Raw genomic sequence first — 25,757 nt, forward strand, 5'->3', positions numbered from 1 at the left:
GGCACAAGAGTCACTGTCGATTCAGATATTCTCAGCGTGATCCTCGCAGTGTAGTGCAAATGTGTGAATGAATCTACAGATCATATAAAATGAGCACATTTCTGTGAAATAGGTGTATGGCTGAAACAGAGAAGTGTTGTGCAAATAAGACAGATTTACAGTGAGCTTTTCTCTGATTTAACTTCACTTAAATCGGTTTTGCTCAGTAACTTTTATTCAGCTGGTGTCAGGTTTGCTAAATTAAGAAAAGCATACTATGATAGCCGTATCATGTTGTTTCAGGAAGCAAAGTTCACACAGTAAAACACTTGAGGAGAGAATCACATGTTAGTGATTCTAATGCGTGTGTCTGTGAGATGTATTTAAATGTTTTTGCAACAGGTCTCTTCAGCTCACCAGGCCATGTTTGTTTGACCAAAAACAGTAATATTAAGAAATATATTATTACAATTCAAAATAAAAAATTTTCAATTTGAAAATATTTGCAATTTTAATTTATTCCTGTAGAATGTCTGCACAAAACCCATCAACATTAGGAGTTGGCAGATATTAAGCAGAAAGTCTGCTAGTAGCTACTCTAATGACTGCTAGTTGACATGTAGTTGCAAAGTTATAGTCAGTAGAATATCTAAATCAAATTAAAGTGTTACCTCACTCTGAACTAATCTGAGGTACAATATTGTTCATACTCATCCTTTCTGGTTAAAAAATCACTTCCGCTTCAGCTGCCAGGCCACACCAGCCCTATCTGTGTGTGTGTGTGTGTGTGTGTGTGTGTTCAGTGTGTGAACTGCAGGTGGCAGCACTGAACGAGGAAAAGCCACTGGGTTCAGTTGTGTATTGCTGGCAACAAAACATGCAACTAAAATGGTTTAAATTTACTGTGAGCGGTATGCAAATCTTCACTGCATGTAAAACTGTATCCCACATTGTGGTGCATTCAGTGTTACTTTCCATTTCAGGTGTGATGAACGTGGTTATTTTTACTCTTTTTTTTTTTTTTATGTACACACCATTTGATTAAAAATGCAAAATCACAAACATCACACCACATTCTAGTAGGCTATCATCGTTTCTAATCATTAATGATCATTTAACTGTTATAGTTTTATATTATATAATTGTATACTGCATACTTTTTAACATACTTTAGGTAGCATAGGTAGCATAACAGTATATGTAGTACACAAGTATTGAATTCTGAACCTAGCCTTTTGGATAATAATAGAATAAGGAAGTGTATATATGAGAAGAGACAGAGCGAAATGGAGAATGGAGACGAAATGAGGAGGATGTAAACACACAGAGACAGTCTGCCAGGGGCCTGGTTTAACACCACCCTCACTGCGACCCATGCCAGCCAACCAGAGAGCCACCAGCACAGGGCTCACATGCACAGGAGCCGTTGTCAGGGAGAAAAAGCCCCGAGTGTGTGCAAATACTGATGGAGAGACCTCAGCTAAACACAGCTTTGTCATGCAAGACTTTAGGTTCTTTTATACTCTTTATTCTTTTTGGTCCACTTGCCAAAATGTGCCATTCTGTGGTAAAAAATGATATATTAACATATTTCCCATAACTTAGTTGTGCCAGCCTTATATTTGCACTCCCTTTCTTTGCTCTGTCCAAAAATATCTGGACACTTTATCTTGGGTTATCTTTTAAGAAAGGTATAAGGCAAGCTAAATTTAATCTCAAAACAGTATTTCATGTCAGTTAATGTATTAGCCAGTAAATGCTTTGTAACTACATTTGTTATCGACTATAAATACTGGAAAACAAGACATTTTGTTCGGATGAGAGCGATGTCTGGGGAAGGTGACCTCTGGTGGTGTGGAGGTGCTATGACAGGCACAGATTACCCCTAACCTCAGATATCAGATGCTCAGATATCGGCTAAAAGAGATTTGTTTTCATGTGTGTGGAAATGATCAGACTTAGAAAAATGTTTGAAGTTCACACACTGACAGCATCAGCCTCTCTAACGTTTCATGATAATAAAGAAAGCATGTTAATAACTAAATGAGTACAGTCTGCAAATGTACTTTGAAGCTGGCTTGAAAAAGCCTTCCCTGCTGAAAAAATAAAAATAAACAATGGCTGGTATTAGCTGGTATAATATGAAAGTAGGTGGTTTTAGCTGGTCTCCAAAGAAGTGGTCCAAACCCCTCTAAAACCAGTCTGCCGACCAGCTATGACCAGGCTTTTGATTGTTCTGAAAGTTTGAAACAACTTTGAGAAACTTAAAGGTTGTATTGAATTGTTGAAACAACAGTTTTACTCACCGCCTGCGGTTCCAACACACGATCGTGACCCTTTTTCGTTGGGATTGCATCATCCTTAAGAAATAAACCATACGCAAATCCGTCGTCAAACTGGGCCTTGTTTGTAAAACAAGCATCTTCGAAATGCAGGGAAAAAACAAAAACACTTGCACAACTCCGTTGATGCTCTGTAAAAAATAAACTCCATCCACTGGTCCCTTAATGCTGTTTTTTTTTTTTTTTTGGTAATCTGTGCAGGGTTGTCTTGCCCTGGCAACCAAAAACACACTTCTTTTGTGTCTTTTCGCGACGCTCTCGCTCTGATCAGTGAATCGCTCTGATCAGTGAAATGTCTGTGCTCTCAGTGCTCTGCTATACGGGAGCGCGCGCTCTTCCGGTAGAAGTGCCCAAGGACCCATATAAGGAAATTCCGCTCCATCTAACGTCACACAGAGCCATACTCGAAAAAAACTTTCCGAAACTTGTGACAAACCGGAAGGAGTATTTTGGGAACAAAAATACTCCTTCAAACGTACAACTTAATTTTTGAAACTTTGTCCATGTTTAGCATGGGAATCCAACTCTTTAACAGTGTAAAAAACTCAGTATGCATGAAATAGCATTTCACCCCCCCCCCCCCCCTTTAACATGTTTACTGTGTTGTTAGCAAATTGTAGCATGTTGTTAACATGATAAGGCTTGTTGTTACCATGGTTAACATGTGGCTAGCATGAAACAGCATGTTAACACATTGCTAACATGATTTAGCACATTGCAAGCAGGATTTGCTAGCATTATTTAACAAGTTGGTAGCATGTTGCTAGCATGATTTAACATTGTTAACATATTGCTACTACGATTTAACATATTATAAACATGATTTAGAACATTGCTAACATGTTGCTAGCAGGATTTAACAGATTGTTAGTGTGTTGCAAGCATGCTAATATGTTTTTAGCACAGGTTTGGACAGGTTTTTTTTGCACATAATTACCATGCTGTGTATTTTACGCAAACAAAACACCAGCAATTTAAACGGATTCACAGATGCTGCAGTAATTGAATACTATCAGTCGGCAAAAAGACCTCTCACGTTTCTTCTTTCATTCTCTGCGCCTCTTCTTGATGTCAACCGCTGTAAGCGCACATGCCAGCAGGCAGCAGTCGTGCTGATGAACCGGTCAAACACAGTAGTAATACCTCTATAATGCATTTGCATTAATGCTCAACTTCAGTCTGTTGTAGAACATTAAATATTCTTATATTATACACTAGTTTATATTATACAACTCTATTGTGTGGAATGCTGAATCCCTGCCAGATAATTATTTCTTGCTACCTGATTGTTCCCTGTGCTTAAAGCCCACCACAGATTCAGATCATCAGTCCTCAACGTTGAATGACTGAGCGGTGATCCAAGAGTGCATTTCACTGTATGACACTGCTTGTATTTGTGGATTACATACAGATTCTCAGTTTGTGCATTTGTTTATGTTTTTCAGTGACTTTCTGCAGGTTACATCACGACAGTCTTTGTGCACGAGTCATTTAATCATTCACTCAACCGATTCATTCAAAACTGTTGATCCATTTAGGAATGAAACACGTCACTATCTATGTGAGTGAGTCATTGAATTATCAGCTCAACCAATTCGCTCAGTTTAGGAATGAAACAAATTAAACTAAATTATTCACTTGTACAATTTGTTCAAAGCTGAATTAAACAAGTGATCTTTGAATGATTTACTCAACCGATTTGTTCAAGTGAGTCATTTCATCACTACTGTGTTTTACAGAGATATGCAATGGTTCAGTCTGCATTAGCATTGTTTGGAAGTAATATATTTGTACTCATAAGTGTACTGTATTGACTCCAAAACATATCCCCGCTGATATTCCCGAACAACAACACTCTTACCCATGATGCATCTGACAAACCATAGTTGTGATGTTACTTGTTCAAAAGCAGTTATGGTGTTAATACATTTTTATATATTATATAAACATTTTATATTTTGAAAGCTGGTATGCTGTTCTCACCAGCTCATCCACCTAGACCTAATATAATCTTCTTAAACCATTTAAATTTCTACATTTAGCAGATGCTTTTATCCAAACAAACATGGATCAGAATAAAAATGTACTGTATACTGGTCTTTCCATAAAAAAATATAATGGTATATGAACATGGTATGACAATTACACCACTACAGCACTTTTTGAAAGGGTTTTGTCTTTGACATTGAAAAGGTCCTTTGCGTGTGAATATATATTTATTTGAATGGGATGTGTTTGGCATGTAAATATGTTCACATACACACACACACACACACACACAGGGCTGAAAATTGTGAGCCCCATTCCATTACCTCACAATGGTGATTGACTGGATTGATTTAGATTTTCGTTTTCCAGATAGCAGACTCTGACATCCATTTCACCGCCGCCCGCCTCCAACAGATTCAACACAACCTGCCCCCACCAGCTGCCCTCGCTCATACGCCTCCCAAAACCACAGTATCCCTAGCAGATGATCCCAATAAATGCACCGCGTACTATCAGCACCGACTTAAATCAATTGCTTTTTACCTGCCAAGCCCCAAATCTCCACAAGGAAAGAACCACCCCCACCCCTGAGCCGTCTGAAATCCTCCCCCATCCTGCTGAGCTGCTGATGGGGTGAGTGTTCCCCGTTCCTCCCCTTCACAGGACACACTCAACACCATGCTTCATTCATCTTACTTAGACCCGGACTGTCACATTTGGCAACCTCTGAATTAAGAGAGATCAGCACTCCACCCGCCCTTCAACACCCCCACACGTGTCCCCTGCAAATATTAAATCCATTCGACCTTGACCGAGAGGAGAAGCCCATTCAGAGGAGTCAAACGCAGAGCTTTCTGAAGCGCACCGACAGAGCCCTGCGTCCCAGCAGGGGCAAACAGCCTGCCCTTTTCTTAATGTGCTTCTTACATTTGATTACCAGGCTTGTAAAAGCTGACTCTGAACATGGAGACCATGCTGAACATCTGTTAGCCATACTGGGAGAGCCTGAACGCACCCCTGCATCCTCTCATGTCTCAGTCTGGATTAGACCTCTCTCTCGTCTCTGGGAGTATTTGATATTATTATAAGTTTGGTTTGTTTCTTCTGTCAGCAAAGACATGCATTAACAGCCCACCTGCCAACACCAAGCACATTATGTGTACACATGTTAGTTGTTAAAACCAAAGTATTTAACTGTGTACACCAGGATATAAAGGCCTGGGTGCAAAATGTTACATAACAGTCTGTGCATTACAATGCATGCAATGGGTATTTCTCAGAAATGTGTACCTATTATGACACATTTGTATTTTCAATGCTTACTACTAATTAAATACCATGCATCAAATTATCTCAAATAAAAATTAATAACTCAATTTAAACTTATTCGGGAGTGAGTAAATGAATACAGAATCTTCTAGAACTATTTCTTTAATTTTAAATAAAAAAATTAAATAAATCACTCACTGCCTTTGACTGAGGAACGTTAATACAGTTGCTTTAATAAGAATCAATGTATTATTAATACAGTGAAGTATAGTTTTTTATTTTTGTATTTGTTCATTCAGTTTCTTAAATGCTACTGCGTAATACACATACTGTACATGGTTTATTTGTATTGTGTATCATGGTTCTTTTTTTAAATAACAAAGATAAATAAATGACAACGTTTTTTATATTCACTCACTTTGGCCTAAATGTCTGCCATTTTTTTTTATTTATTTTATTTTCTATTTTGTTGACACGTTTTATAAGTGCACAGTCTTGTGTCTGACTGAAGCATATTTAAAAACAGAAGTCTGATCACTCTCAGCTTAATAAATACCTCCGGTTTCCACTTTATCTCTGATCAATACAGAAGTGTTATTAAATTAATTTTGTCATCTGATTCTGTATTGTTTTTGGGGTTGGTAGGATTTTGTAATGTTTTTGAATAATTTGTAATGATTAATGTTCACCTAGGATGCATTTACTTCATAAATATATTTCTAAAATCTATTTTATTTGTGTAATGCAAAGCTGAATTTTATCAATAATATCAATGATAAAAAGGATACTTTGTTGAATCGAAAGTTCAGGATTTATTTTAAATATATATTTGTTGTAATAATGTTAAAGTATTTGCATTTATTTTTGATAAATTTAATATGTCCTTGCTCAATAAAAGCATTTTAAAAATCATATTGCCTTAAAACATTTTAAGGTTATATATATATATATATATATATATATATATATATATATATATATATATATATATATATATATATATATATATACGTACATATATTTTTAAAACCCTTAGTTTAACATCACAAAAATGAGGGATAATATTCAGAAAAACAACAAAAGGTCTCAAAATCTAAAACCATGGGTAGCCATTAAAGCTCGTCAAGCCTCATGTATTTTTATGAGTGCAGCTCTGAAGGCCCTTCATGGCTCCCAGCGAGAATAATGGGAGATAATTTAAGGGTATTTCATGGAAAATGAAGGCTCTGCAGCTGACAGAAGGGTCATGAATGAGGAAGAAACACACACAGTCATCTAAAGCCCTGAGCTCTGTGAGCCTCAGAAACACAAACATGATGCACAACCTGCTCTGATGTGATGTGATGTAAAGCCTGACCGCATTTTTGTTACTGCAGGGGGAAGCCATGCAAATCTCCTCTGAAGCGATTTGCATGTACATCTAGCAATTAAAACATGGGCGTGAATGTGATGTCCGTGGTCATCTCTAAACAAATCAGCATGATTGAGACAGACCTGCAGGGATCAGGGCTCTTTCATCAGTCGTCACTTCAGATATTACACACACAAGCCCTGCTTCAGCAGGCTCATGCGCTAAAACTAACACACACACACACACACACAAAAAAACATACAATTACTTACAATTAATTTAAAAATTAATTGTCCATGAATTGGGCACACAATAGTGGTTGAAAGTCTTTAAAAAAGCCATGTTTTATTTGTTTTCAACAAAGGGTCAGTAAAAGTAACAAACTTAATTTTCTGTTTCTTGTATATGAGGATTGCAAGTCCTGTTACCAAAATGTGAAAATGACCTTGGACCCAGAACTATTTAACTATTTAAGTCTTTTTTATAAAGTTATAAGCATGAACCAAACCAACTACCGGTAGCTATGAGGTGAATCGCAACATTACAAATTTGAAGCAAAAAAAATGTAATAAATAAAAAGTCTGTGTACTGAAAAGCTTTAATGAGGGAAATAACTACAATCCCATGAAGCACTGCCAAAAAGATAGCTAAATATTTATTTAAAGACGCTGATTGTGCATGTAGAAACAACATATTTTATGTTTATTGCTAAATAATGTGGCGCTAAAGTGTTCATTTGATGCAATTCGCTTTTTTCGATTCTCTGATGGGTTGAAATTTCTTAGCAGAATCATGGGTAACGTAGTTTTCAATAGGAATACGAAACGGTTAAATTTTTAAAAAACAAAAAACTAAATGTGGGCTGACTACGTATGTTTTCATATTTAAAGAATTTGCCAATGATGATTCAAATGTGAGTTCTGAGCAGTGTAGAGTAGTGCTTGTTGTTTGTCATTTCTCCGATCACAAATGCAGACATGGTTTTATGTTTATGTGGCACAATATGCAACCCAACACATAAAAACACAGTATGAGTCATTATAATCATTAATTATGTGCCACTGGATGCAACAAATGCCTCATTTGTAATGTGTTTTATAGTTTTTTTGCACTGGGTATCACACAATATGTTAAGACATAGGGCATCACAATATGTTAAGGGGCGTAACATTTCTGTCACACACTTGAGGCATTCAGCCAATCACAATGCACTGGATAGCTGGCCAATAAGAGCACACCTCGCTTTTCAGAACAATGAGCTTTGTAAAAATTGACATGTTTCAGAAAGGCGGGGCTTAGGGGAGCAACAATAATGTACAATATGTGGGAAAAAAATTTTTTTTACCTTACACATTGCATTGCACCAAATACACAAAATAATGTTTTAAAGCAACATCATATGACCACTTAAAGGGTAATAAGCTAGTGAATTGGATTTACTTATTGTATAGTTGACAAAAGTTATCATGTGCATTGTAATGTTTGAAGCAGATGTCATAACAAACATAAGTAGACTGGGAAGTTTGTAATATGAGTTGAGTCATAAACCTTAACTGTGCGGAAATACGAGTGTGGTGTTGAAAAGGGGCGGAGCTACTTAAGCTCTATAGAAAAAATAAATGGGATTTTTACTTCCGTACTGTTACACTCTATATATTATGGAATACATTTCAAAAACTATTTAACATAAAACAAAAATTAAATTTCAACACATTTCTTTTGAATAAACTGACCCAGAACACTGTACTGAAAGTACATTTTAATAAATTAACGTATTCATGCTTAAAGCAAATACAAAAACACAGAACCAAAAAACATCAAGCAGTCATGTGAGTGCAAGAGTGTTTTCTAAAGGCGAGTCTAAGGTCAAGGATCCTGAAATGTACATGGACTGTAAATATTCTTCCTGTCTACAGCAGAAGTAACTGTTTCGACATGTGAAGGCAGAACAGAGTCAGATCAACTGAACAGAAGGAATAAAAAACAAACCAAAAATGAAAACAAATCGGAGATTTTGAAACACTTTACCTGCTGAGCCATACATCTATCAAAGATAAACATTCATGGCATGAACATACATGAATAACAAACCTCTCATATTTGAGCCGAGGGGGCAGTGTGAATAAAGACTGAGCATTGAGTTTATACATCAGGCCTTCACCACGTCACCATCTTTATTTACAACTCTTCAGATAAAGTGTCTCCAAAACTGACAATATCAAAATCACAATGTTTTACAAAAACAAAACAAAGCGCCTGACGCAACGGAGCAATGCCATCCCATAATAATCCTGAAGTACGCCACAGCCTTCAGCGACCCCCGACAAAAATGGGGAGGAAGACATGCAAGAAACAGGAAGAGAACACACCAGGGAAGAAGTGTTAGTAAGTACTGCTCCAAAAAATGTCCTATCATACAAGAGTCCTTCATATTCAAGTCCAGAGCGAGTCTGAGTAGAAGAGCACAGAGTACAGAGGTTCATTAACGTCAGCGTGATGCTAGAAGAGGATGTCTTCATTCTTGATGAGTAACTCCAGCACCTGCCTCTGGTAGCGGATGTCGTTCAGAGCCGTCATGGCGTCCAGATCGGGCGCCCGCATCAGAGTCGGCCCGAATACTATCCCCAGATTCTCAGCATTCATCAGGTTATCCTTCTCGTTCTGAGTTACCCTGCAGACACAAATGAAAATACATTTCAACTGCCATTTTAGCAGGACAAGTTTGTGAATATGGTACAAAACTAATAGATCTAATAGGAAAATTGTGCAAGGTTTAATATAAAACACTAATATGTACAGATTTGGAAGTGAAAAAACAATCACAATGCAAACTGATGCAAACAGACATCCCCACAGTTCCCTACATTTGAGAATTTTTTTGTTATATTTTATGTTGTTTTTTGCATTATTATTTTATTTTGCGACGCATGTTACCATGATGGTGTTTTGTATTTGTGTGAATCACACTGTATTGCTTCTACACTATATATTAGTATTTACCTCCTCAGCTTATGGAAAAGCTGCTTGTGATGAACTCATCGTGAATTCAAAATGTTTTCTGTTTTTACTAACTGTATTATGATGGTGCTTTAGATGGACAAGCCCCTCTCAATAATTAGAAATGACCGAACTTTCCCCCACAATTATCGGATATTGTTTCACTGATCTGCAGCACTCCATAATGCAATACTGTTTTTTTTTAAGGATGACAAGAAGGTTTTAAAAGTCTAACAGCCCTCGTCAGTGTCGAAATATATGAGCTGGCCAATCAGATTTAAGTGGGAGGGGTTTACTGTTCACAGACGCGGAGCGTAAATTTCATCGCAGTTTGATTTTGAAAGTGACTGAGGGAAGATGTTGCCAATCATGTTTCAACAGAAATGTGAAATGACCAACAGTTATAAATCCAGTGATGCAAACTACTAGACTTTTCTCTCAAATATGGCCATTTTGACAGCAAGGGATGACAGTCGCGTGAGTGAATTACCTGCATCTGTGCATCTCTCTCTACAAACGATGAAGCTGTAAGTTTAGTCGCTTCAAAAACTATGATTTTACCTCCCCATTGATGAGAAATATAATGTAGCAATTCAGTAGCAGCTATTTTATTAATAAATTGACAGCAAGTTTCTGTGTGTCATTTAACGCAGCGAATTAAAATAGCACAGTGATTAAACGGACTCGGACTACCTGCACAAGTTTGTATATAGATTTATATTTGGGTTAAGTTCCGGCAAACACTGCTGTTGTTAAATGTCTGTTATTTTATACCATAAAAAAAAGAAAAAGTTTGTGTTCAAAGGAAAAAGGATCTCAGATGACTGAATGATGACAGATTTTCACTGGATGTTATTGAAGGTTTCTCACCTCTTTAAATGTGCCATGAGATATCGCAGTGTCTCGCAGTGCGCAGGAGGCAGCTGCTTCACAGCTTCGTGTAGAGCTTCCAAACGCTCGTCTGGCTCTGTCAGCTCTGACACAAACAAACAAACAAACAAACAAACAAGCAGGTCAAAAACTCTCCTCTGTCTCCACACATCTGCAGTATGACTGTCAAACAGATCTGTAAAACACAGCAGGCAGCAAGGCTTCTGAACATCAAATTGAATATTATATGAGCTGCTCTATTTTCTGTTTATTACGTTTGAGTTCTGCAGCTTTCTCTATCCCCGTACCAACATTTGGGACAGTTCTGAAGTCTAAAACCCTGGTGTGATTATTTTGGAAGAATAAACATTAATGCACAGCATTGCAAATATCTCGTGCTTATGATGCATCCAGCTTTTTTTAGTCAATAAACAGAGGTGAGAATTGAGTGTCAGACACTGTTAATGAAACGTGGAGCGTGAGACTCACTCGCAGCCTCGATGAAGCGTGGATATGCGTCATACGTGATGACGGGGATCGGCAGGTCCCTGAAGTAGAGTTTAAGAGCACCTGTGATGACGTTGATGTCTTCATAGACGTTTACGGAGATGTCTGCTCTCTCTCCATCTGAACACACACACACACACACTCAGATCAAAGACACACTCCAGGGAGAGTCAGTCCTGTGCTGCTGAAACTGCACTTATCTGCTCTGACAGCGCTCTTGTTTGCTCCAGGGACTGAACATGGAGACATTTAGCTAACTTGATCTTTTTCTGAGCTTGTGAGAATACTTCTGTGATGTGATGCTGCAGTGTTTCTATGCCATATAACTGCTTCTGTATTCCAGGTTTCAGTGTTATTTCAGTATTATTTAAACACTACCCCGGCCAAACATTTGAAGTCTTTTAAATTTATCTGAAAGAAATATTTAATGCCCACCAAGGCTGTATTTATTTGAACAAAAATAAATATAGGAAAACCATGAAATATTATTAAATTGAAAACATGTTTTTCTTTATTCCTGTGATGCAAAGTTGAATTGTCATCATCTCTATGCTTTACTCTAGCATCTTTTATCTTGTGTCACATGACCCTTCAGAAATCATTCTAATGATTGAGACATTTCTTATTGTTAAAAACAGTTGGTGCTGCTTAATATTTTTGTGGAAACAACTGGAATGAATCTTTTCATAAAAGGAAAAAATTACATTTTATTATTATTATCAATACAATAAAAAACTAATTGTAATACCATTTCAATATATATAAAATGCAGCCTTGGTGAGCATAAGAGACATATGGTAGTGCTTACTATTACAGTATTTATTAATATTTATAACTGCCTTTATTATTATTATTATTTATTTATTTATTTTTACATTTTATTTATTTTAATTTTATTCTAAGATTACGTTTTAGTAATTTTGTTACATTTATTATTATTTTAAAAAAGTTTTAGTTTTAAGATTTTAAAATTAATATTTTAAAGTTTCTCATGTAATATTTATGTTTAATTTAATCTGAGCTTTATTTCAATTAACAAAAAAAAGAAACAAAAAAACTATAAAAGTAAAAATTTTGAATAGTAAAAATTAAAAACCCTGATGTGTTAAATAAATAAATAAATAAATAAAACATCCAATCAAATAATCTAAAATTCTTGGGGGATTTTTTTTTAATCCACATTTCTTAGAGTGGTCCTGGATATTTTGCAGTCTTTATCAGATCTCTCCTTGTACTGAACTGACTGCACAGCCGTCACAGCGTCCAGGAGAAACCTGTAGAGATCACATGATTTCTTTCTCTCTTGCATGTTCATATCCCCTCTTACTTTCTCTGGTACTGTCCTCATGTCATCTGAGAGGCATTATGAAACAGTAATGCATATGAATACTAACAGATGGGCCAAAATCCTCCTACAAATGTGGCACTTCACATTACATAAACCCACAGCTCTATACGCAAGACAAAGACTGACCTAAAAAAGCAGCAGCGAGCATGTGTACGGGATTTATCAGGATTACACACACAGATACGCGTGTAGGTGTGTGTGTGTGTGTGTAGGGATGTGGGGGTTTTGGCGGATCAGTACGGCACACAATAAGACAAAACGCCACTCACCTCTGTCAAACGATAACTTCACATCTTCAATAAAGTCGCTGAATCCAGAGATTCGATAGAGACCCTCTGACTTCAAACCTGAGAGACAAGACAAGCAAGCAGTTTCTGATTATTATTTGTTTATTGGAAAATCTGATCTTGTGAAAAAAATAAAAATAAATAAAAAATAAATAAAAATAAATAATAATGGGCAGAACAAAAGAAAGAAACAAACAAAAACATTTATAAAAAAATATTTAAAAAAATGATAATGGGGTGAACAACTACAACAAAAAATCCATCATAATATTGGCTATCAGTATAAGCAATCTTTTTTTTTTATTAGAAAGTTATATACCACTGTACCACTATATACCACTGACCATGTCGAGAATAAAAAAAATACAAATAAACAAATTAATCAAAAACACAACAACAAAAAACAACACAACAGAACAAAAACTGAATGAATAAACTCAACATAAAATAATCATAAAATAATATAAGCCACTGGCCATAAGAACGGCTGTCAGTGTTTAGAGTAGATGATGGTCAGTGGTTTAGTCACCTCGGGCTTCGATCTCTCGTATGCACATGTCCACCACCATGGGCCGTGTGGTGTTATGAGCCTTGACCAGCGTGGTGAGGTCACAGCTGTACACCTTCTTCACGTGCTTCAGGTCCGGCTTGCAGTCGTTGGGCACCATCTTCGAGCACTGCTTATGGACATTCAACCCACAGTCTGAGAAACACACACACACACACACAAAACACTCAAGATTTAAATCAATTACACTGCAGCTGAAAAAAAAACCCTTAATGTCATCATTCCTGTCAAAACAATGGCTGAATCAATCAGTGAATCCACTATGTTCAGTCATACGCTGAAATCACAGAAGAAGTATGTTGTGTACAGCACAGATATCATCGATCCTGAGGCAGATGTGCTTTAGTGCTTTCATTCTGCTTAATCAGTGACCTCTCCTGACCTCGGATCAGTGATGTCGGCGCCTCTGATTGGCTGGTGGTGTCACCTTGGCGATGACAGAACATGCCAGGAATACGAATGGTGCCTTATAAAATATGCGTGAGCAATTTCAGGCAGCTAATAGCTTCATAACCCTAAAAAAAAAATCTCTGAGAATCTGGAGTTTGAATAAAAAAATAAATAAAAAAAACAAAATAAACAATAGTTTACAGGATGGTTACTGTAAGCCAAAAATAAAAAGTGTGTCATCATTTACTTCACGTTGTTTCAAACTTGTATGACTTTCCTTGTGTGGAACATGAAAGCAAATATTTCGAATAATTTGGGAAACCAAACAGTTTTGGTGACCATTGACTTACATTGGTTTTTTGTCTGTACAGGTGAAAACAATAGAAACCAAAACTGCTTAGTTACTAACATTCTTCAAAATAACATTTTACGGTAAGCAGAAGTTATACAGGTTTGAAATGACCTGAAAGTGAGAAAATTATGACAGAATTGTATTTCTTTTTTTGGTGTAACTATTAATTTGAATAAAAAACACTTCACCAAATATATATTTTCTCTTGAAATAAATAAATAAAAAAACTTAATACAACGTAATAATGTAGTTGTTTTCCTGTAAAAATAAGTGAAATCAAAACTAAAAACCTGAATCCATCAAAGAACATGTTGTTACAATTTACATTAAATGTGACAATTTAAGCAAGAACAACTGTACAAACATTTTACGCAAGAATGAGAAATCTACATCAATTTATATGAAAACTCGCTCTCATTTAATGAATGAACCTGAAAAATATAAAAATAAAAATCTGTTTCTCAAACATTTTCTGTCTTCCATTTGTGGGACAAACAGACTCATGCTATTGGCTGTTGTTATGTTGAATAGAGCAATATCTTGATAGTGTTTCACTTTCTACCAGGAAATCACTAATAGCTTTAATGACACACACACACACACACACACACACACACACAAGCCCTCACAGCAGATGCAAATTTAAGCAAATCAGCTAATTAATATATAATGCGTCCTCCTAAATGGGCCAGCTGCTTCAAAGCAAGTACCAGAGACAGAAAAAAAGGGGACGACCAAGAATGCAGAAAAATACAGACAATAAGCAGATGAATAAAACACTGCGAGCGAGCTCAGGGCAGATGTGTGGATGTTCAGAGAGCCACGCTAAAAACTAAGTGACCTGGAGGAGAGAGAGAGAGAGAGAGAGAGAGAGAGAGAGAGAGAGAGAGAGGGAGGGAGGGAGCTGCTCTTCAGATCTGAACTCAAATGTACTGCTGGAGTGGGCAGTGATTGTCAGTCCTGGGGGCTTCAGCAGACCTCATTTCCTGCAGTAAATGGGCCAGACGCGCTGCTCTCTGACTGCCTGCAAGATTTAAACCCATAAGACTTTCATTCTGAATCCCTTCATCAGTCTAAGATTGTCTACTACAGATCAATAACAATTAAAGATGATGCAAAGCAAAAATCGATCTTAAAATGATTTGCTACTTTCTTAGAAATATAATATTCAATTATTCACACTCTCTTGACTATATATAAACGGCAAGTTACACCTTCCTTGAATCTTACTCTACTTAATATAAAAAAAAACTAAACAATTCTTTTTTTTTTAAACGTGATTTACAAAAATATTTTGTCATGGTGCTGCAAAAGCATTATTCATAAACATGCCATTTGTAAATCATGAATATTGCGTTTTATGTTAAATATGACATTATGTTTTATGTCATTTTTTAAATGCCATTGTCATTTAAGAGCTTAAGATGAAGTTAGATGAAGATGAAGTAAAAATAATGTTACATCTTTGACCCCATATTTTAATCATGCAGCTGGCGGCTGATTTCCTTTTTTAACCTCGAAAACAATGAGAGGCAACAGACATTTTTCTTTCCTTTTGACTGCTGGAATTAGAAATAAGTCTAATCTAATGCGAATACTGAATTATTGGCTGACACTTATTGTAAAGATTCTGCAGTGTGTGATTTAAAAAAAGCCCCTTGAGCGTCTCTGTCGTCCTGAGACTTCAGCCATGCAGAACGGTAATTATTTTTGAAGAAGAAGAGCGAGGTTTATGATAAGCGGAGGAGACAGGCTCTAATAGAGGGCACATCTCTAATGCATTCAGTCTGTTCGCTCGGGTCTGCCGAGACCTTGTTCGGCAAACTGGTGTAGAGGTGACCCCTGGCCCACATGTGGACAGATACACATCAGGTCACACATGCATACAACAAACACATCTCTGTTTGAGAATGAGCGCATGTTTCTGTGTAGTTTAAACCTTTAGTAGAGCTAAAATAGCCATTCTGTTAAATGCATTATACGCTTTCACAGTGTCTGAGGCTGTAAATGACTCTGGTGCAATGAATTGTTGAAAATTAATGCACACCTGGGTTTGCAATACATCCTCTGCACATTCGTTTCCAACAAATCAGTGGTCCAGAGCAAAAAATTATAATAATTCAGGAGCGCCTTCTGAAGAATAACAAAAGTTAGACTTCCCATTTAAAAAGTAATATTACACTTAGAGATGCACGATAAATATCGGCACGATATTAATGTGCATCTCGTCAGTAAAGCGGTTTTGCAATCAGCGGTAAATCTCTACACGTGTGGTGACAAGCTGCGCAAAACCAAGATCATGTTCGGTCAGTGAACAACAGCTCTGTGTAGTAAATGCTGAAATCACGCACGTGCAGAGATTTACCGCTGATTGTAAAACCGGCTTTACTGACGAGATGCGCATTAATATCCGATATTTATCATGCATCCCTAATCGGACACATTAATGTTATTTACAGGGGCATTTTTTTCTAACTTTATTCAAAGTAAGTTTTCTTTATGTCAAATTCAAAAGTGTATTTTTATAAGCTTTTTGCTGAATTTCTAATTCAAACAATGGAATACGAATAATAAGTTACCGATCAAATAAAATCAGTAACAAAATTCATTTGCACTACAGACGTGGCACAGAAGAACACATCAGTGGCTTGTAGGTAGACATTTAATGAGGCTCAGAGGTTGCATGAGTGCAATTAACTTCATAAATTCATGTTGAGAATAATGCGGAAATATAAAATTGTGAGTATAGAAGTATTCAATGATTTAAAAAACTGAAATGATACTTCAGAAATGAAACTAAAACTGCTATTAGGTGGTGGCAAGTTACTGATTTCATCACTGAATCATTTACTCACTTGATTCGTTCAAATGGCTGATTCATTCAGGAACAAAGCATATCTTTATAAATGTATAGTTGAATTGACTCGTTGAAATGATTCATTTAAAAACGCAGATTCACACTGTGTTTGAATGGAGATGTGCAGAGGCTTTTTTTGAAACTATTTTAGTTTTCAAATAGAAAAACATCAGGCAATACTTTTACAGTCAGACAATGTAAGGCAAGTAACTTTTTGTTTATTGAAATCACTCTTACTTGCCAACAATCCCCTGCTGTTACAGTTACGTTAATGATAACGTACATGCAACTGTGACGTAGCAGGTAACACTACGATAGCATCAGCCTCCTTCTCTGTACCGTGAAGGATAATATCAGCCTTGTCTGGCTCATTTTCTGTCGTTTCTATAATGCTATCGTTCCTGTCATCTGTTTGCAGTGTCACCAGAAGCAGCAGCAGCTTCAGGGGCAGGCGTACGAAAACACTGAAATAGTAATCATTTTAATATCTCACGAGTTCATTTCAAGCTCGCACATTCAATGCACCGCAAAAGTTGCACAATAACAACAGTCGTCAAAAAGACAGTACTTCGTAACACAGAAACGGTGAATTTATGAATGAACGTGTGAAAGGTTAGTCAGTCACAAAAGGATGTTATGTATGCGTGGGTATACACAAATCCTTGACCTTTCCTAGTGGGTATATCACATAGACTACATCACTGGCCCAGAGTCAACATCCATATAACACATTACAAATACAGGCTTCGTGTTATCCAAAAGTATTATAGAAGCAAACATTTTTGGTGAAATTCTTCCATGTGAGAATGCTTTGAGCTCTCCTGAAATCCTCTCACACTCACTGTGTGACCCAGTGCTGCAACCAGCCCTGAATGTTAATGTGTGTGTGTGTGTGTGTGTGTGAAGTGGAGCTGGTTGCGAGCTCTCAGCCCCTCTTCTCATTATTAAGACATGCCAGCTTTGTTTTCAGTCTCTGCCATGATGGACTGGGCTGAGGGGGAGGAGGGGGATCTTTATCCTCTCATGAGGCAATGTGGCACAACATGCCCAGCACTGGGGCTGGCACACTGGCACACAGCCAAAACAATAGCGCCGAGTCTCACTCTCAGACCGAAAGCAAGAGAAAGAAGAAAGCATGTCAGATCACAACGCTGAATGCAAATCTCTACATCAAATGAGATTTCACTGCCCTAGATTCTGCTGGCATCACATAATGAGAGAGAGAGATAATGATATGAGTAGAGGTGAGAAAAAGAGGTGGATACAAGTAGCATAAGAGGGTCTCAGAATAAGGGATTTTAAACACAAGCTGCTTTCAAAATAGTTCCATGCATTATTCATGAAGCCCGTTCATGAAAAGATGTGTGTCACTCACATTATCCTATAAATAAATCATTCAAACAAAAACAACCAACCACAATATCATTCCTCAAAGAAAAACAAAGTGAATTTAACAGAGGTTAGAACTTCTAATATGTATTTTAAAATGTCTAAATGATGGATATTTTACCTCTAGCATGATAATGAAAACAGAGACTAAATCATGATAAATTAAACCACTATTCATGAACAAAATGCATGCATAAATCAAACAAAATGGTTCAATCTCACTATAAATGGCTGAAAGTGGAGGCACACTCTTTTAAAATAACGTATCTCTAAATGAAGAATAAAACAGAAGTCTTCATCAATCATCATAGTGCTCTCTTCTTTCAGCATTCAGTCTGTTTCTTGCAGATGTAAGCCAGTCTTTTGCCTCCACAAGCGAATGAGCATTCACATACACATCAGCCAGAGCCACACACTGACCTACATGAGCTCTGATCACGCGCGCGCGTGTGTGTGTGTGAATAAACACACAATCAGCTCTGCATGAGCATCACAGCTAGTGAACACTTCAGAGGGGGTTCACAGCTTTAATGACACACTAATTACACTGCATCTATACACACAAGGGCATATCACTGTACACCATTTTAATCACGGAGAACCCCCAACTTTTAATATTTTTTTCATAATTGATTTCAGAAACGGTTTTCCTAACTGAATGGTTTCCTACGGTCTTAATAATAAAGGTTCTTTTTTTGGGCATCTGTGGTTCCCTGAAGAACCTTTAACATCCATAGAACCTTCCCATTCCACAACAGCTTCTTTACAGCAGAAAGGGTTCTTAAGATTATTCAAATGTTTTTCACACAAAGAAAGTTTCACTGAAAGGATCTTTTTCTTCTGTGGCCACCACTGTAAAAACCTCTTTAGGAACTTTTGTTTAAGACTGCTATACAAACCGAGTGAATGTATGTAAAGATACAATAATAAAGATATAATAAAATAAACATGTTAGTCATATCTAAGTAATAACTAGTTAATAACTATGTAGTTGGTGGAAAGCATGTGTTCTATGGTGGTTTTGCATTGATGTACCTGCACATTTGACTCCCTGAGCGATGAGTCCCCACATGAAGTTGGCGCAGTACTCGCACCAGTGTGGCCCTCTGAAGGTGTGCACCTGCAGGACAACACACAAACACAGTGACACAAATCAACCTCTGCTCCTCTGAGCCGCTTTACTCCTGCTAATAGAGACGAATGTGTGATTAGAGACACGAGCAGTGCTGTTTAATCCAATCTCAATTAATCACCAGCCAGAGAGAGTGAGAGAGAGAGGGGCATTAATCAGAGGTTCTCTCCTCTCCACCAGGTAACAGCTCAGCCAATCAGACGCGTGTGTGAGCTCCTGCGGGACGGGACCGCTGTAGGACCTGGCAGGGTTTACTATCCTAACAGAAGAGCCGTCTTACAGTAGATGATGAAATCACTGTACATCACACCGACATCGACATCACAAGTGCCCTATTTACATAGAAAAGAGCTCGGAGGAATTTAAATGATTCATTATTTACAGCTTTTAGCGGTTTATGGAGAAGAGGACAAAGAAAAGCACGACGCTTTTAACCGATCAACTCAATATTTAACTTGCATTTATTTATGCAGTAAATAATTAGTATTTTTAACATTAATAAATGTAAGATATAATACAATTACATTATATTATTATATATTATATACACATTATATACAAACCCCATATATATATATATATATATATATATATATATATATATATATATATATATATATATATATATATATATATATATATATATAAAATCATTCATAAAAATAATATATTTTTACAACAAAAAAAAAGAAAAAAGAAAATACTTAAATGACTGTACATTATACCATGTCTAGTATATGAATGCCCAGTGTAAACAATGTTCACTCGATACAATAATATCTTGAATCTGAAGTAATTTTCACTGTACTGCTGATGAAACCAGTCACTTTCTAGTATCTGAGCATCTATTTTCATGCGACAACAAGGGAAAACCGCAAGCATGAGAGAAAGCGAGCAGCAGAGAAAGCTGTTTGTGGAGTCAGCAGTCTGAGAGGGTTTGACTGAAGCTGAGACGGGACACTACGTGTACCTGCTGGAGACTGAAGCCAAATGAGGAAACGCCATTATGTTTCCCAATCCTCTATCAGCTCCTAATCTCTCCATCTGTCACCCCAAACAACCTCCCTCACGCTCCCTTCCTCTCTCATGCAAACACAAGATGTTTTTATTCTACTTGTTCTTCTGAACCTCTGGCTGAAATAAGCGCGTCCTAAACAGACTCGTGGCTTACAGCATCTTAACTCCTCCAACGTCTCGCTGCCACGGCAACAACACACCCCTCGGGACATGTTTAAATCACATTAGGGGAGAATTTGCATAACGTGCTATGACATAGTCGCTCTGAAAGTGAGGCACAACAACACAACACAGTCGACATTTTAATGAATCATAGTAAAACTGAGATAGAGATGAGACCATTATGCAAAAAAATTACAAATACAAATAAAGAGGTGATATGATCATAAATAATATTATTACCAATTTTATTTATTGCTAATATACCAAAAATACTAAAGTTTATTTTTCTCATTCCAGTGGCAAATATAGTTTTTGCTCGTTTAAGCCCAAATCAAACTTAATTAACCAAGATATAAGCATTAAACAAGAAACAAAGTTACCAAAAAATAAACTATAAAATATAAAATGAATAAAGATTCTTTCAATTTTTTTAATTTGCCAAAACAGTGCAGTACTTCTTTTTTCAAGACTATTAATATCACAAAAACATACATTTGATAAAACATTTAAATGAATCAAAATTAAGAAAGAAATTGGATAATTTTGAAAATGCAAATAGCAGACCACAAACAATAATATTACCAATAAATATTACCAAGATTATTTTTCTTATCCCATAAGCAAATAGTTTTTGTTCTTGTTTTAAGGACAAATAAAACTGAGCTTTATGCATAAAACAAGAACAAACAAAAAATTCCAATCGGGTAACAAACTTTTTCAAAACATTTTGACAGAAAATTGGCAAAAACTTGACATATTCCTCTTGTTAAGACTTTAACAATGTCTTCATGCAAACAATGATTTCTAGTAAAATAATCCCATTAAAGCAGGCCGTGAGCGGATCCTTACCTTGAAGTTGTGGATTTTCTCGTACTTGGACACCCGTTCGCTCTCCTTCAGCGTGGCTCGACGGACCAGCGACGTGAGCTGTGAATAAGCAAAGAGTTTGAGAGGTTGCCAGAGAGTGGCCGGAGGTTTCTGAGGACTCATCTTCATCCCCAGAGCGGCGGCCACCATCCCCTGCTCCTTGCCCTCTGCCTTGGCCTTGTGCACCAGAGACTTCTCCTCCTTACGGAGAACACAGGACTCGCGGGACGGCATCACCACACCAAACACACCGACTAAAGAAACTTTACACAACTCTGAGATCTCCTAACAGACTCTTCTACATCTTCTGCCAGAGACCTGAAGATGTCAAAACAGAGCACCAATGTGAACGTCCGATTAGTCCAAACAGAGTTTCTCCAGCGAGTGTATGACGCCCTGAGAGTGTGAAGACCCTGCGCCTGGCTCTCACTGGGCATCTATATGCAGATGAGATGAGTTGTTGAGTTAATCCCGTCCTGCCTGCGAGCAGCAGATATCCTCTCTGGAGCCCTGCCTCAAAGAGAGAGTGAGGGGGGCGACGGGGACGACCCCGAATTACACAGCTCCAATCAGCCAATCACAGCAGAGTCTGTGAGAGAGCTCACCCCGCCCCTACAGCAACCGATCCACCAATCCACCGCATGAGTGGGCAGAGCGAGAGAGAGAGAGAGGCTGAGCGAGAGAGGGAGAGAGGGAGGGAGAGAGAGAGAGAGAGAGAGAGGGAGAGAGAGAGAGAGAGAGAGAGGGAGTGTGTAGGGGGAGATGAGGCGTGGGACGGTAATGAGAGGTGAATGAGTCATGGATCAGCTCTGAGCTCATACTCCTCTAATAAAAGCACAAAGCCACCAAATGAATCCTCCATAAACACAACCCACACGATGTATGAGGACTGCACGATTTGAAAAAAAATATGTAAAAATAATAATAATCACAATTTCCAATATTTATTGTAATATTTATGGATGTCTTCATTAATTTCTAAACATAATTTAAACATTAAACAACCACAATAATAACTAAATAGAAAAGAGTATTTAAGAAAAATATAATAATTATAAGTAATTAAGAAACAAAACAAGAAATATCACTATTGTAATATTTGCCTGTAAATGAAAATAATAATAATATTTAAGTAAAAATAATATAATTTACAACTTAAAAATTAAAATTCTAATAATTATGGACACATGACCTCATTTTCAACTGTTAAACAATAATAATAATTATTAAATTATTATTTTTTCATTAAAAACTACAAAATAAAGGCAAAAAAGGATTATTACAATTGTAACATTTCACTGGAACATAGAAAAAGAGTATTTAATAATAATAATAATAACAATAATAGTTTTATTTTACAATGCAAAATTAGAATAATAATATTTATTCAGTTAAATACAATATTTTATATTTAATTCATTGTCAATAATTTAAACATCAAACACCACCAACAACAATAACAGCCATTATTATGAAAAGAATATATAAACATGACTAAAAAAAAAAACTAAAAAAAAAAAAGAAATATTACTATTGGTATACTCAAATATTTAAAGCAAATATAATAATATTAATTATTACAACAACAACTGTAAAATTACAATTAAACCAGAGCCTGTGTGATGTGATAAGCCATACTGTGATTTTTGTTATATTTTGACCAGACTGTAAATGGTCAACTGAGTAATTCTGTGGTCAAATATTTCGGTTTAATGATGCAAACATGCCCGAAACCCACAGAAACCAATAATTATTTCATAGATGTAGTTTCATATCTCTTTTGTCATGCCACAGTTACAAAAGATATGCATTATACATGATACAAGATATATACAAGATTTTCCTTCATACATAATAATAATAATAATAATAATAAAAAAAAAAACAGATCAGACAGAGATTGTGTCTAAACACCATCTCTGTTTGTGTGCTGTTATTATATTGCACATTATACACTAACGAGCTGAAATATTGGCCAGGATGATTAATTGGCTGATATCTGCCTGATATTTCAAAAGGCATCGGTCAACAACTTTGCCAGTCATAACTTCACCTTCACTTCTGTCCAGCTGTCAGTGAGGACACAGGTGAGGCACACTTTGTTGACAAATGCTTTGGGGTGAATACAAAGTAAATAAAGTACTGTTCAACAGTTTGGGTCAGTAAGATTTTTTTAAATGTTTTTGAAAAAACTCTCATTATAGTGTTTATTTGATCAAAATTACAGTAAAAACTGTAATAATGTGATTTAATATTACAATTTAAAATAATAAATGTAATTTATTGCTGTGATGTGAAGCTGTATTTTCAGCATCAAGGTCCTGTGGTGATATTAGTCACGTGCGAATCCCATCTCTGTGATTTGGCCAGTATTTGGCAGGTTATATATAATTTTTCGCAGTTTTTGTTTCCTGTGCGCTTTTTTAGGAGCTGCGTTGTAGTGCTTGATAGAATTTTTTGGGTGCTGTCATATCGCTACACCATACAATTTGCAGAAAGAGAAAGCTGAAGAGGTTTTGAGGTTAATGTATTACAAATAAATCAACCATAAAGCTTGAGATATTATTTTAACCTGGTGAAATGTCAATGACACAGCACACGAGACTATATTAGGACCACAGAACGGGACTCTTAAAGCGTTGACATCCAGGTAACCGGGAGATAAGTCAGTAATTTTGAGTAAAATCACAGGCTTACCTTGTCCCGTGTTAATGCACCACACAAATTCAGATGTGTTGGTGTAATTTCTAAATCATACAAGGTCCCAAAATAATACTAATCCCATGCGAATAGGGCTTAAGACGCACGTTTAAGATGCATGTGTTGTAATAGCATCATCACACTCCTCGTACCACTGGGAGGGGTGGAGATACTGGTCTCCTTATATCAAAAGAATGGACATTTGATCTTCAGCCATCACCCACAGGTAATGGTTCATTTGAATCACATGCCATTACTGTAACCCACCCTGTTAAAATCCACTTTGTGGTCATTTAAAGTCCCCCAGGTCAATTAGGAAACTTCCTGGAGGAGTTGGATGTGCTGCTGTCAAACTTTCCTGAAGATGGTACTCCTCTGGTACTGCTTGGTGACTTCAACATCCACCTAGATAAACCCCAGGCTGCTGACTTCAAAACTCTGCTCGCCTCATTTGATCTCAAGTGAGTGCCTACTATAGCAACTCACAAATCGGGCAACCAACTGGACCTCATCTCCACACGCTGTTGCTCTGTGGACAACTCTTCAGTTGCTCCAATGCACACCTCAGACCACTTCCTCATTACTGCTAACCCCACTCACTTCCTTCAAGTGATCTCTTCTTCAGTTGTATCTTCGCTTTACTCACATTATCAACTCTTCTCTTCACTCTGGAACATTTCCCTCAGCACTTAAGCAGGCTCGGGTAAGCCCTCTGCTTAAGAAACCATCTCTAAATCCAGCGCTTCTTGAAAACTACAGACCGGTATCCCTACTTCCATTCATTGATCGAAGACACTTGAGCGAGCTGTGTTAAGTTTCTATGTTCATTGTACAGAACAACCTCGGGGACAGCAACCAATCTGGCTTCAAAAGTGGTCACTCAACTGGGACTGCTCTGCTCTCAGTGACTGAAGCCCTGTGACTAGCAAGAGCAGCTTCAAAATCCTCAGTACTCATCTTACTGGACCTGTCTGCTGCTTTTGACGCCGTTAATCGCCAGATTCTCCTGTCCAACCTCAGAAAGATGGGCATCTCTGGAACTGCACTCCTGTGGGTTAAGTCCTACCTCTCAGATAGATCCTTCAGTGTGTCTTGGAGGGGTGATGTTTCTAAGTCACAACAACTTGCTACTGGGGTTCCTCAAGGCTCAGTACTTGGACCACTTCTCTTCTCCATCTACATGCTGTCATTAGGATCTGTCATTCAGAATGGCTTTTCTTATCACTGCTATGCTGATGACACCCAACTATACTTCTCATTCCAACCAGATGACCCGACGGTAGCTACAGGTTTGCCTTATACAACATTAGGAAGATTAGACCCTTCCTGTCAGAGCAAGCCACCCAACTTATTGTCCAAGCTCTTGTTCTCTCCAGACTGGACA

At 37.0% G+C, this 25,757-nt stretch overlaps 1 protein-coding gene across 1 annotated transcript in view; it reads right to left on the reverse strand.

Moving 5' to 3' along the window:
• Positions 1-8,674: 8,674 nt before the first annotated feature.
• The window catches only part of LOC113053544 (N-chimaerin-like), a 47,444-nt gene continuing 30,361 nt past the window's right edge, over positions 8,675-25,757 (reverse strand). Inside the window, exons 7-13 of the mRNA XM_026218667.1 lie at positions 21,656-21,733; positions 19,531-19,615; positions 13,469-13,642; positions 12,922-12,999; positions 11,287-11,424; positions 10,798-10,903; positions 8,675-9,601 (exon numbers count right to left, since the gene is read on the reverse strand). Of these exons, the coding sequence (XP_026074452.1) occupies positions 9,430-9,601; positions 10,798-10,903; positions 11,287-11,424; positions 12,922-12,999; positions 13,469-13,642; positions 19,531-19,615; positions 21,656-21,733 (831 nt within the window). The 3' untranslated portion in view covers positions 8,675-9,429. The remainder of the gene's footprint in view (positions 9,602-10,797; positions 10,904-11,286; positions 11,425-12,921; positions 13,000-13,468; positions 13,643-19,530; positions 19,616-21,655; positions 21,734-25,757) is intronic.

The sequence above is a fragment of the Carassius auratus genome, chromosome 34 (assembly GCF_003368295.1).
Source record: "Carassius auratus strain Wakin chromosome 34, ASM336829v1, whole genome shotgun sequence".
NCBI classification, from domain to species: domain Eukaryota; kingdom Metazoa; phylum Chordata; class Actinopteri; order Cypriniformes; family Cyprinidae; genus Carassius; species Carassius auratus.